Genomic DNA, 14,125 nt, shown 5'->3' with positions numbered 1-14,125 from the left:
AGCAGGGACACTCCTCTAAAGGGGGAGGACACTCACTTGAAGCACATGTTTGCCTCCTCCTCTTCCTCCTGCTGTATGAATAGTGTTGCCTGTGAGCAGGAGGCAGTCAGGGAACTCTCGGCAGTAGTGGCTGCACTGCTTAGCTGCACTCTCACAACAGAATTGGGCCAAGAGGGCAGCAGGCCATGCAGAAACACACAAAGAGACTGGGGGAGAGATAATGGTGCCCAGCTACTCTTAGGAACTGAAGAGCTGTAGCTGTCCATGCTTTCACTGCCAGACAGCCTCTGTCTTTGCTAGCAGAGAGCAGTGTGGACTTGTCTTTGCTTCTGCAATAAGTTCCAAGTCTTTTTTTTTTTAGTCATTATCTCAACTCTTTTTCTCAAACATGGGGTGCTCCTCATCCAGTGCACAGACTGTTGATCAGGAGAAAAGACCAGGTACAAAGCCAGAGGAGAGCAATGGAGACACAGTGGGTAAGTATTTATCAAATATGTAGAGTTGTTAAAGTGTCCTTTATCTGTGTTTTTGTGTGTTTTTTAAACTTGAAATATGATTTGTAGATTTACAATTGGATGTAGTTGCTCTCAGTTCCTTCCACTGAGTGTGTTTTGCTGAGGGGTGTGTGTCTGCTGGTCTGGTACACCGTGTGCTTTCTCACTCTCCTCTTCTGCACAGCATGCAGGACCTCATGTAGAGAATTATTCATGTTCATCCACTTTCCCTCAAAGTGCTTGGCATTTATTTTTAGTCAGACATCTCCAGCTTGATGTCCATTTGAAAGTGTGTTGACAAAAACTGTAAACTGGACTGCAAGACCTATTGATGAAACAAGAAATCTGATTTGTGTGATCCTGTTTGATTTGGACCTCATTCCATGAGTGTTTACATGTAGATGAATCTAGATTACATACAACTCCTACAGTGGCACTGTGTGGAAGCCAGCTGGGAGTGTTTTCCAGTCTATCCACAGCCTGGGGTGAGAGTTGCAACCCAACCTGTTTTCTCCTACTGTGCATGTAATCTGATTTGTGACTTTAGGTATTGTTTACACATGCAAAAGAGCATTTTTTTCACCAAGATCAAAGTGATGTGAGCAAATGATTTTCTTCATGCTTTCAAAGTAATTCACCTAGATTGCCATCTGTGTGTACATGATAAAGGAGTGTTTGAAACTCACTCCAGGAATTCACAGCTCACACAATGGGTACAGGATTGCAAAGGAGCAAGAGGAGGGGCTTGAAGGAGATTGATGCCCCACATGTTTTCAGGCTACCGTGAAATTCCTCTGCATGGGACAGCAAAGCCCAGTGTAGCATCTAGGCATGTAGTCATGCTCCAAGGTTTGTTTGGCTTTGCATATGGACTCTGTGTTTGAGCCTGTGCATACGCCCACCAAGATGCCTGACACAGATCATGATTGTCCATTCATGGCTCCAGCCTACTGACACATGGGTATGTCATGCCAGGCACGGCAGCATGTACAGTGTGTACTCACTGCCTCTCCCCACATAGGCCTACACATGACATGACAGTCACTGCCCTTGTTAGTTAAAGTGTTCCTTTGTGCATGCCATTGCTTAAGTCAAGTTAATTGACCCTCATTAATTGCCACCCCTTTTTGCTCTGTGCTCCAATCACAGTTGAACACATCTGATGCCCAGAGGAACTTTCTCCTTTCCTGTTCCTAGACTTGTCTGTCTTGAAAAGAGAACCAAATTTTCAAGATATTTAAAAGATGTGTGTGTGTGTGTGTGTGTGTGTGTGTGTGTGTGTGTGTGTGTGTGTGTGTGTGTGTGTTTGTGTGTGTGTGTGTCTGTGTGTGTGTGTGTGTGGGTGTGTGTATACTTACATCTTAAAGTCTGTGCAAAGAAAAATTAAGTTTTACTTCTATACACATTACACATGACAAGCTGAGAACACTTAGAACTATGTAATATTGAATTGTGAATTGGAGTAAGACTGTTGTTCAGGATTTTTTGGGCAGACCTGAAATATGGCTTGATGACTCACCAGAGCCATAGTCCTCAAACACTCTATAAGCCTGCAAACCGACTCATGAACAAAATGTTTCTGTGGCAGGACAAACTCAGAACCCATATTTATTATTGCTTTACACAGACCCTGAGTTAACTAATGTTAGCAAAATGTCTAATAAAAACAAAAGATCTGATAGCTAATGTTAACAAAACTCTAGCTAACTAGCTAGCTAATCTATATCAATGGTTAGGCTGGAGATATACTTGCTTTTAACAATGTGTACATATATGCATCCATATGCATCAAGAATGCCTCATATTGCACCAATGGGTCAAAGCAGTAGATGTCATGTCTACATATTATATGTTTATGGTTACATCTGATAGGTAATATTAGCGAAATGCAAGCTAACTGGCTAGTTAACTTACATCAGTCATTAGCTAGCTAGCTCGTTAGCTAGCGTTTTGCTAACATAATATCCGATGTTTTGTTTTTACATTTTAATCAGACATTTTGCAAACATAAACCAACTTAAGATGTTATTATACACACAGGTCACCCAGCAACATCTTTAACTATCTTCAAAATGTTGTTTTCCTTTCAACAGAACATGTATTACAGGCCTATTTAAGTACAGGAAACAGGAAAGGAGAAAGTTGACTGAGGTTCAACTGGTTAACTGTTATTGAAGCTCAAACCAAAAAGGGGCGGGACTTGGTAAGGGTCAATACTTTGATGTAAAAAAAGATATGGCCAATAGTTTTTTAAGAAAGCAGACAAATGACCAAAGCAAAGTATTTTGTAGTAATTATAGCTGACACAGTTCCTCTGTATTCATGCACAGCATTTCCATCTTCCACTATGTCACTGTGATGTTTGTGTCGGGGTATTGTCCTTCCAGCCAACCAGCTACAGTCACCTGGAGAAGCTCTGCTCTCTTTCCAGGCTCTTACATCACCCTAACAAGAAAACCAGTTATTGTGCTCTTTGCCCAGGCAGCCTTCTCTAAATGTGGCTGAATGGGTGGAGGTTTAAATCATACAGTGTGCTGTCTGTCTAATGCACCAGCTGTATGCCATCCAAGCCACCACTGGTCCCATCCCCTGTCCGGGCCCCCTGTCTGTGACCCCCCCCTCGCTCTCATTCTGTGCTCTTGGCCAGCCGTGGCACTGTTTTGACTGGGATCTCTGTCATCTCTGGCTGCTAAATCATGTTGACACACGAGTCATCCATGCCTGGAGAGGCTGTCTCTGCCTCGACCCAAACACACATTCACATTTCTCAACAGTCCTGGCCGCCTGCGCAGACAACAGCTCTGTATTCTGTTAGAGTTTGTGTTTGAGGTGGATTTCTGCTAGAAGAAGTGGAGCCTGATGGAAAACATAATTGAAATCTATAAAAGGAAAGCGCCAAAAAAGTTAAAAACCATTATATGTTGTTAAGGTTGTGAAAATGCCCGTCTAAAAAAAAGTTTTACAATTCGACGCTCATTTTAGAAATCTGTCACTCGCATAAACACTTTTGCGTGTTCTGGGTCCTTCCTCTGGCTCATTTTCATTCGAGTTGCCAGGCCGTCACATTCCCTTCCACCCATCACTCTCAGCTCTTTTTACCACTTCTGACAGACAAGTAAAATCAGGAAGCTGCAGCGTCCAAACTATCCACCCATTCAGCTTCTGGTTTGTGAACAAAGTGCTTTTGCAAAGTGAAATACAGTCAGAGGTGGAAAGTAACTAAGTACTTAATTAAATAAATACTTGTTGTTGTTTTTCAGGTATGTGTACTTTACTTGAGTATTTATTTTTCCGGCAAATTTTTATTTTTAGTCTATACATTTGAACACAAATATCTGTACTTTCTACTCTTTACATTTTCAAAACGAGCTTGATGCTTTAGTTTCAGTGTATTTTGAGGGGAATTATTGACCTAGATGGATGGGACAATGCATAAAAAAGACAATTCCTTGGTGTATCCTTCAGTGCATATCATGCACAACAGACATAACCAGACATAACAAGGCGAAAAATGACGTAACAAGACATAAAAGATGAAAAACAACATAAAAGATGCAACAAGACAAAAAAAAAAAACAAAATAAAAGATGTCACAAGACAAAAACAACATAACACAACAAACACAAAAAAGAAAAAAAACATTCAGATGAAACAACTTAACAAGATGACAAAGATGTGATAAGACCAAAAAAAGGTAAAAGATGTACCTAGACAAAAAAACATTAAATAACACAAAAGACGTAACAAGATGAAAATTTATATTACAAGACAAAAAACAATGTAAAAAGATGAAAGACAAAACAGAAAATACTCAACAACACAAAAGGATAACAAGACAAAAAGCATGTAACACAAAAAAAGACAGCAAGACAACATAAGATGAAAAACATGTTACACATGTAGCAAGACAAAAAAGACATAATGAGACAAAGACGATGTAATAAGATGAAAAAAACATGAAAGTTGTAACAAGACAAAAAAGTCGCAAAACAACGTCAAAAAATAACAAGAAAAGAAGACATAAAACGTTACAAGACAAAAAACTAAAAACATGAAAAACATGTAACAAAAATGAAAACTAAGTTTAAAAACATAATAAGACCAAAACTACATAACAAGATAAGACAGACAAACGACGGATGAAAAGGTGAGGTTCAGTTGGCTTTGCACAGAAACAGATGGTAAAAAAGACTTCTCACTTTTATATACTGAGTACATTTCAGAGCCTGTACTTTTCACTTTTACTTGAGTAAAGAAGTTAAAACAGTACTTCTGCTTTTACCAGCCTTGTTACATAAGTATCTACTTGTACTTGGGTACTGAATGTGTGTATTTTTACCACCTCTGAATACTGTTGTGGGGAAACTGATGAAAGACATTTGGACATCTTCTATTAGTCTGTTGTGATTCCTGTAACTGAGACATGCGTTGCAGTTCCTGACATTAGAGTTCTATTGTTCCTGATCTATTGTATATTACACCCAAGGGCTGATAGCTTGTTTGTTCACATCCACAGTTATGAGAGCATGGGTCAGGGAATGAGAAGAAAGGCAGGGTGTCTCCCCAAAGGCAAGCAAAGACATTGTCACATGTATTTTATTTCCCCTGAGAGTGGCTTGCGTGTCCTCGGGGGTTTAGCCAAACACAGGCCTCAATGAATCATATTTTCAACTGCGGAAATGAAAGGATGTTTTCTCCAGCACACTTCCTGTGTGCTTTATTGCCTTATTTCCTATCTCCTGCCTTTTGAGTTAAAGAGGGAGTTTGGGTTTTTTGAAGTGGGGTTGTATGAGGTTCTTACCCATAATCAGTGTGTTACCTACAGTATATGGAGGGTGACACACCACCAGTTTATAGAGGCAGCAGGAGTCCTGGTGTAGGAGGCTAAGCAATGTACTGCTGTGGATAAGGTCAGCAGTAAACTGAATTTTAGCCACCTAAAAAAGGCTCACCTAAAGACATCAAAATCAGACTAAGTGTACACTATATTTAGAGTACTTTCACCACTTTGCCTTGCCATCAGACAGCCTTTTCCAACAGGAAACCTTTGTATGAGTCAAACATTGCTCTGTCCGAGGTAACCAGGCTCCATCGCCAAAAAGAGCAATTTAACTTTACATAACACAGGAGTCACTGGTTTACCACTTACAGATTAACAGGCCACCGCAAGCTGAAACGACTGATAAGTGTCACATGCCTGTGAGTTGTAGATCCTAATCAAGCTTCTCTTTTGTCCTCCTGTATTGTCAGCAGTCAGAAACGGCATCATTGCAGAAGATGCACAAACCATCGAAGACCAGATGCAGCTGCCTGTGCAGACGGCCTTACCAGACGATCTTCAACCAGGAGTCGATGATGAAGCGGAGGCCGTGTTGGTAGCCCTGGAGGCGCAGGAGGACCTTGGCTCTGGGGAGGACCTCCTGGCAGTTCCTGAGCTGCAGCCAGAACCTGTTGCCCCTCCAGAGGCTGCTGCTCCAGAGGCTGCTGCTCCTCCAGCTGAAGCTGCTCCTGAACCTGAGCCTGCTGTAGCAGCAGTGGAGGCACCAACCGTTGTGGAGGAAGCTACACCTGTGGAAACTGTAGTGGCAGAGGCTGCTCCTGTTGAGGTTACAGAGGAGGCCCCTGCTGCTGAATCTGTTGTAGCTGTGCAGGCAGAGGCCCCTGCTCCTGTTGTTGAGGAGGTGACAGCTGTACCAGCTGAGGCCTCTCCTGAAGTCACTGCCCCTGCTGTTGAACCTGTCGTATCTGAGCCAGCAGAGGCCCCAGCAGTTGTGGAAGAGGCAGCAGCTGTCGCAGCTGAGGCCCCTGCTGAAGTGGCTGCACCTGTGGCTGCCCCTGTGGAGGCACCTGTGGAGACTCCTGTGGCTGCCCCTGTGGAGGCTCCAGTGGAGACTCCTGTGGCTGCCCCTGTGGAGGCTCCAGTGGAGACTCCAGTGGAGACTCCTGTGGCTGCCCCTGTGGAGACTCCTGTGGCTGCCCCTGTGGAGACTCCTGTGGCTGCCAATGTGGAGGCTCCAGTGGAGACTCCTGTGGAAGTTGCTGCAGAGGCACCAGCTCCAAGTGACAATGCTGCACCAGTTACTGCCTCAGCAGCTGAAGCTGCCCCAGTTGTAGTACCAGAGGTGGCTTCAGCACCAGCTGAATCCTCAGCACCTGTAGTGGCAGCAGAGTCTATTATAGATACAAAGATTGCTGTAGCAACTATCCCAGCAATGCTGCCATTATCTTCAGCCACAGCTGAGGCTCAAGCTGAACCTCAGCCAGCTGTTGAGGAGGCAACAGCACCTCCTGCGGCCCCTGCTGAGACTGCCCCAACAACAACCGCCACCCCTGCTCCAGCTCCAGAAGCTGCACCGGCTGCTGCTGAGCCAGTCCAAGAGGCAGCAGTTCCAGCATCTACACCAGCGGTTACAGAAGCAGCCCCAGCAGAGGTTCCTGTGGTTGAGTCCACCCCAGCAGACTCTGCAGCACCCTCAGCACCTGCAGGTATGAAACTCTCCGACTAACACCCCCATATTGGTCTTGATCTTATTTTGTTAGTAATTAACTCTTTGCTAAACCCTGACCATCATAGTTACTGTTGCTATGCTACTAAGACTTTTTAATGTTTCCATCTGACACATTTTAAAACAAGAACTCTGTAAAAGGATCTTAAATATGTTAAGTTTTCAGCAGCTGTGCACATGATGTAACGTCCCTAAAAGAATGAGGCTACAGCTACACCTCAGCAAACACTGGTCAGATGATACAACATGTATTTGCATATGATAAATGACAGAAATTGTTAATGCTGCAAAAGGAAGTGCAAACGTTAGATTAAGTGCAACCCACCTTGAGATGGCAGCCAGAGCAGCTGGACTGTGATCATCTCAGGAAGAAAACTGGAATAAGAGCTAAGCTAACCCAGCAAGCTAGAAAGAGGTGCGTCATTGGTGGCCCACTTTGGTTAGGCCAGTGCACCAGCTTGTACCCTCCTCCGCACCACCCGACTTAACAATCCCAATGTTAACCCCTGAAAATAAGCCATGAGGTTGGCAAATCAGTGGTATCTAACGCAAATGTGGCTGTGTTAGCACAGGGAGTAAGCTAGCTAGCTGGACATGCAAACGTTTACAGCTTACGTTAGCGCAGATAAAGACAAAGTTTTATCTGTTCCATTTGCTCTTGTGTTTTACGTTTTTGAAAGACAATAAAAAAATAAGCCATCCTCCAAACTTATGAGACTCTGAGTATCGCTCCTCTTAGTGCCCTCTGCTCACCACTTCTACATGTTTAGACATGCAAAGTTTGACAAGCCTGCAGTGCCTAGTTATGGAGGTTAATGATTGGTGAGTTGCTGTTCAGAGGAGGACCTTAGCGAAGATGAATAGATTCCCACAACAGTAAGTATGTAGCTATTTAAAGCAGATTTACATGTGACCATTGACACACTGCAACGTGGCACAATCACATTTCCTCCCGGTATAAGTATTAATGACCAAAAGATGACAATAGGATTCCAGTGGATGATGGATGCCAATGTGAAAGAGAGGTTGTCTTGTAGGAGTGCAACAGGTTTGACGGCTCGTTGGTTTACTGGCCAACCTGTCATGCTAATTTTGACTTGAAGGCATCATACCATGTTTAACCTGCTTGATAAGGCATGATCGATGAATTCTGACAGACTGACCTCCACCCAAAAACTGTCAGCCCTCCAAACAGTTCAGCTGCATTGCCACTGGCTGAAATAGCTGGGGAATCTATGCAAACATGCATTAGGCACCAAGCATGTGCAAACAAGCAGAAAGAGCTGAGATGGAGACTCTGAGATAAGAAGACTGGGTAAACAATTAATGGTCCTTCACCAGTCACACCAGTCAATCCATCTTCGTGTTTCACATATGGCCAAACTAAGGCTGTTTTCCTCAAAGACACTTTTACAATATCACCCCCTCGAAGGTGCTGTTTGTAACTGAGCGGGTATCCAACACACATGGTTAGCAACACCAAACTCTTAGTAAACTATTCAACCGTTCTCGTAATAAACAGTTCTTCACATACGTTCCTGTCTGTGTGATTAGCTGGAGCTGACAAGATGAACAGGATATTGTTGGCTGAACAGATAACACAGTGTGAGAAACAGAAAACAGCCACACACTCTCCCAGTGAGAAATGAAGGCTTGTCTCGAGTGTGTCGATTATAGCGGGAGCATGTTGTCAGCACAACGGCTCCAGTCACGCAGTTCTCACTCATTGTACTCTATTGTGCAGTGACTACAGAATAATCATGCCCTGCTGCTTCGAATTACATAAGACAATGTAAAAGCTCTACAAGCCTGGATTCCAGTCATCATGCGTAAATGTGATTACTCTGTTGTAGTCAGATCCTCATTCACTTTTACACTTTTATTGCATCTATTCGATTTAATTTGTATGTTTGTATGTTGTAGTAGGCTATTTGTTCATTCAGTACTGAAGCTAATGTTTTTAAAGGGCCACTACAAAAAAAAAAAAAAGAATTCCTGCAGTTTGTTCAAATCTTTTTCACACATAGCTACATTGTTACCTCCATGGCATGTCTATACATCAGCAACACAAACCCACAAACACATGCTGGAAAGGATCACAGAGTAGAACCATATAACAACACAGCTAACATTAGTTTAGCTAACGTAGCACTGTGGTAAACTAGCACAAAAACCAAAAAGTTACCTGCGTCCAACCTACTTATCTCATTATTTAGTTGGCTTCAAATTCCGCTTAACATTCACACATTTTTTTTTTACTGTCCCTCAATATTACAACATTTGTCCAACTTTGCCCCAGTCTGTGGGAATTAGCCGCCATGTTCAACAGGATAATGTACAAAGCCATGTTATCAATCCATCCTTGAGCTTGAACCATTACTAGCCGGCCCTTGTTGAAAAAGCAGTCCGGAGCAAAATGCACATAGATTGTCATCAAAAATCCACTTTTTATCCAGTCAGTGCTTCTATGTAGTGATCTGTAATGGTACTCTGACATAGTGGCAGTAAGTCTGGAGTCAAGTAAATGTTCAGTAAATAGCATTTTAATGCTAAAACATTGACCAAATTTTTTATGTTCAGATTTTAATATGTAAACAACACTACTCTTAAGCTACAGGATGCTAGAAAAACCTCAAAAAACACCCAAAATAATGGGCTGCATTTTAAGAATGTACAGACACAGCAACACTGTTTTACATGTTTGGACACAAGATGTAGAATTTTACACCTTTTCATTACAAAGTACACAGCTTTTCAGGTTAATAACCATGAGATAGCTAAAGTATACGCTGTGTACAATTGTTATTAACTATATTGGGAAAGAAATTACTTCAAAACTAACTCTAAAAAACTAACTCTCAAGTGCATTCTGTATATTAACTCATTAAATGCACAGCACCTCCTGTGGTCAGTTGCCTTGCGTGAGGGGCAGAGCTGGTGGTTTTCAGTCCAGCCTGCCCTGCACCCCACTCCTAACTCTCAGAGAACACGCTGTACTTTTAAGGCAGAGACGCCCCTCCAGGCAGCACGTGTAAAATACCGGTCTGGTGTGGAAGACATATTGCATAACTTTTATGAGGCTCAGTATACCGTGTGTGTGTGTTTTTTTGTGTGTGTGTTCAGAAGCCAGGTAATGAAGTACAGTAGTAAACCAGTTCAGCAGAACCAGATGTGGTTAAGAAGGAATGCTCACGCTTCACTTCTCCTCTGTGGTGCGTTTTGACAGCAGTCGTGTCTTTAGTTTGGTGATGGTAAAGCTGTACGTGAAACAAGCTCAAATGGCTCTCAGCATGAAAGAAAGACTACAGTGTGGCTTGTATTGAATGAAAATGTCATGTATCGATTTCTTCTCATTGTGTGTGTGTGTGCAGTGGTGTCTGCAGCTGAGGCCTCTCAGGATACGGAGAGTGAGAAAGCCAAAAAGGAGGATTGAGATGGTAAGAGCACAACCACAAACCACACTTTAGCCTAATGCAAACAGCACACACTACTCAGTATCCAGTGTAGGGATGAATGAGTAAACCATCATCTGTATCTGTTCAACCAACTAAATTATCTGTATCCATATCCGTACTTAGACAGGGTGCATCTTAAATAGGAAAGAGGGTGGGGCTTAAACCAGAAGCAGGCAGAACCAACTGAAAATTGTTCATTTAAGCTCAATTGATATGTGTGGATCAGAAGTTGCTATATTAATTTTTTACTTTTTATTGTTTACAGAATTGAGCTTCAGATCAATATTTTTTAATCATAAGAATAACTGCTTGATTCCACTGGGCAAGGCTGTGTCGTGTTCTAGTTACTCAGTTGTCGTTCTAGACCATGCTTGTGATTCCACCAGAAGAACTGCAGCACGTATCAGAAGCATCCCTCTGATCTTCTCAACAGAAAACACATGGCAGGCAAGAAGACTGACGTGGTTATGGCATTGAGAATCTGGTCCGTTTTCAAAATAAAAGACTGTGCAGACTCCAAATCCTAAAAACATACAGAAAATAAACTATTTAACTAGATAGCTTACTTACCCGTGGTAGAAGCGCAAAAATCAATTAAGAATGAACTCAATCTGAGCAAATCTGAGTGCTTCTGAAACACTGTATGGAGGCTGGATTGTTGTGTACATGACATTGCCAGTGGAATCAAGGAGTAAGAGCAAGTACTAGGCTGAAACTAGTATCTGGTATGGATAATGTACAGTGCAAGTACCATCATAGTAAAATGTGTCAATAGGGGAGATCCTCACAGCTACTACTGCATGTGGTGTGTTCACTGTTTCATTGAAGTTTATTCATTCAAGTTTATAAAAACCTATTCTATAATAGGTGTGATTTCTTGTTATTCTTGTGATTTCTAATAACCAATAAATATGCCAACTTTTATAAAAAACAAAACTTTATAGCAACCTCTGATCAATCAATCAATCAATCAATCAATCAATCAATCTATTACAGGATTAAATCAACACCCTCTGGCCAACACTACCTGCTTCCTGTTTAAGCATTTCCAAGAACAGACAGACACATTTTACTCTACTAATACTAATAAAAAGTACATTATCTGCACTGGATGTTCTTTTCAGCTGAGTACTCGCTTACCTTAAGTTTAACTTTACAGACTGTATATATTCTTAAAACACAGTATATGAATAGTGGCGTTGTTTGCCAGATGTCTCACTCTATTTTTCATCTTATTTCAGACAGAAGAGATTCACCAAAATAACAAGAAACCCAAAGCTACCCTTGTGTAAGGCAACTGGACAAAAAAAGAGGACAACAAACAAACACATTTTCAGTATTGTCTCATCAGCGCTCACCAAACTGTACACCATATACATTAATATGCATGGTGCCTTAATAACATGTCATTAAGGAAAGATCAGGATTTTTCCTACATTTGTAAATATAAACTAAGTTTTTCTACTGAGACCTTTCGTGCCTGGAGCCACAAACTCTACATGCAGGCCTATGCAAAGAAAACAATTAGGATGGGTTGGATGAGACAAGAGGGTGCAATATTCTGTGAAATCTGTGAACTCTCGTGGCGGTGCGATGGACTAGGGAAGGATGCTTGCAAAGGAAATCCTTGACTACTTAAAGAGTAATTCTGGTATTTTTAAACCTGGGGCCTATTTTGGGGGCTGTAAAGGCTGCAATGTAATCCTTTGGGGCAAATGCACCTGTCAAAGATGTCCACATTCTTTTTTTACCCTGACAGGTTCAGATTGTTATGTGTTGAAGAGTAAGATCATTTTTGTTTAAGCAGAGAGCTGTTAAATCACTCTGTTCAAAGCCACCAGACTTCATTGACAAAAACGGTAAAAACAAGACAGGAGTTGGTGGTCTGCTGCTGCCTCTATCGGCAAGTTTGAGTGATTGTGTGACTTTTGTATTTTAAACTAAACCTTCAAACTAACCATTTAAAACACCAAAGTCACACAACAGCACAACCAAACTAACTGTTGCAGGCAACAGTAGACCAGCAACTCACTGTTCTGTAAGGTAAAATTACTGTTTTTGTCAATGGAGTCTGGTGGCTTTGAACCAGAGATTTAAGGGCTACTTTTGGTTAAACAAAAAGGATCTTGCTTTTTAACAAAATGGTCTGCCTCTATTGCGATCCTTTCCATAACGTTGTCAGACACTTTGAATAACAATCTGAGCCTGTTAGTGGCAAAAACAAGCACATTTAGGATTATGTCGCAGCCATTGCACTGTGCAGCCCGTTTTTGCAGCTGCTGATTGAGGCGATCTAGTGGACCAATTCTAAATTGCCTTGTGGTTTTTGTCATTTAGAGCCCAAAGTAGGACCCAGGTTTAAAAATACCAGAACTACCCTTTAAAATAGCTGCTTCTGAGGAATACAAGCCAAACACAACTGTGAATAAAATTATGCAAAGAGCCTCCGTTGACAGAAACACCAAATTTTATCACCTCTATAAAACTGATTTTAAAGGATCACATTTACATTCTGCCATAAATCCACATTCTTGTTTGGTGTTTACACATTATTTAATTGCAGCCTTTCTAATAAGGTTCATTTAATTAATAGGAATGACAGTACTAAGTGTTGAGTAACAGAGTGTACAGTGTAATACTGATAAACACTACTGTAAGTCAAATCCATATTTCTTAAAAAAAACGTTTTATTGGTTTCCATGGAAAAATCTTCTTTTTTTTTTTATGTAAGGAAGAAAAAATATGCATGCTGATGATGTGCAAAAAATTTAGTAATGACACAATGAATCATTGCCAGGTTGAGGATGCAGATGATCTGAGTACTGATAAGTCATCTTGCTGTTCCATGAAGCCATTTTGTGCAGCTGTACTGCAGCTGGCAAGTTCTCTTCCTGAAAATTAAAGGCGTTTCCACCCATAAATTTAAAGGCCTGGCAACGCTGATGTCACAAGCACATTGGTTTTGGTTTGAGTGCATTACATACATGTGTAGCACAATAAGAGGTCACATAGTGGACATGATTTTTAAATTATCTTTAGTTTCAGTTGTGTAAGATGTGATGGATGTTGTGGGAACAAACATTTGTTTTGATGTTTGATGTCTTTTCTTTTTTCATCTGTTTCTTTCTCTGTAATATATTCATTTTTCTGAACTTTGTCTATGATTCTGCTAACCTAGTGTACAGAATAAAGTTTTACTCACTAATACATGCTTTTTTGTTTTTAATGAAATGGCACTGTGTTATATGGCACTCACCATATGTTTCATGTTGAGAAAAATACCATGTATACATAGAAAATGCAATGACTTAAAAAAAAAAAAAGTATTCTTCTTGGCAGACAAGGACAGGCCAATGCATGAGGCAGCTATCATGGAGGATGGCCCAAAAATGATTAGAAACTTTAAAACATACACAACAAATACACTAGACAGGTAATGGATGTCCAGCCTTCCACAGCATGTGCTGACCTGTCCTTCTTATACAAACTTGGCTCCAGAGCTGAATCTTTTTTAAGATGTCTACAGTGAGAGAGAGGCCTATTTTTCTTTAGAGTTTAATTTTAAGTCAAATGAATGAAACAATATGCTTGTAGTATAAACCCAAAATCATTAGAACATTGTTTAGAGCAGGACTGCTGTGATCTATAATCTATTTTCAGCCATGATCTG

The 14,125-nt window shown here is 41.2% G+C and overlaps 1 protein-coding gene across 4 annotated transcripts; it reads left to right on the top strand.

Moving 5' to 3' along the window:
• The first annotated feature begins 79 nt into the window (after positions 1-79).
• Positions 80-13,660, top strand: LOC146320966 (uncharacterized). 4 transcript variants are annotated; one of them, XM_084725943.1, is made up of 5 exons: positions 80-476; positions 5,745-6,373; positions 6,506-6,980; positions 10,372-10,437; positions 11,697-13,660. In XM_084725943.1, exons 1-4 carry the CDS (start codon positions 389-391, stop codon positions 10,431-10,433), a joined length of 1,254 nt encoding a protein of 417 aa, XP_084582069.1. In that variant the 5' UTR covers positions 80-388; the 3' UTR covers positions 10,434-10,437; positions 11,697-13,660. The 4 variants fall into 4 exon arrangements, with proteins under 4 accessions (XP_084582069.1, XP_084582068.1, XP_084582067.1 ...); XM_084725942.1 differs by having other exon boundaries at positions 5,745-6,409; XM_084725941.1 differs by having other exon boundaries at positions 5,748-6,980.
• The last annotated feature ends 465 nt before the right edge of the window (positions 13,661-14,125 follow it).

This window comes from Lutjanus erythropterus, chromosome 9 (assembly GCF_056507025.1).
Source record: "Lutjanus erythropterus isolate fLutEry1 chromosome 9, fLutEry1.hap2, whole genome shotgun sequence".
NCBI lineage: Eukaryota > Metazoa > Chordata > Actinopteri > Lutjaniformes > Lutjanidae > Lutjanus > Lutjanus erythropterus.
Note: the sequence above shows the minus strand (reverse complement) of the source record. Positions and strands in the feature narration are given on the sequence as shown.

Bases quoted from the DNA above. Each gene is read 5' to 3' on its own strand.
- LOC146320966 (XM_084725940.1), top strand. From the start codon at position 389: ATGGGGTGCTCCTCATCCAGTGCACAGACTGTTGATCAGGAGAAAAGA. The intron at 477-5,744 runs GTAAGTATTTAT...CTGTATTGTCAG, and splicing joins GAGCAATGGAGACACAGTGG to CAGTCAGAAACGGCATCATT. The intron at 6,981-10,371 runs GTATGAAACTCT...GTGTGTGTGCAG, and splicing joins AGCACCCTCAGCACCTGCAG to TGGTGTCTGCAGCTGAGGCC.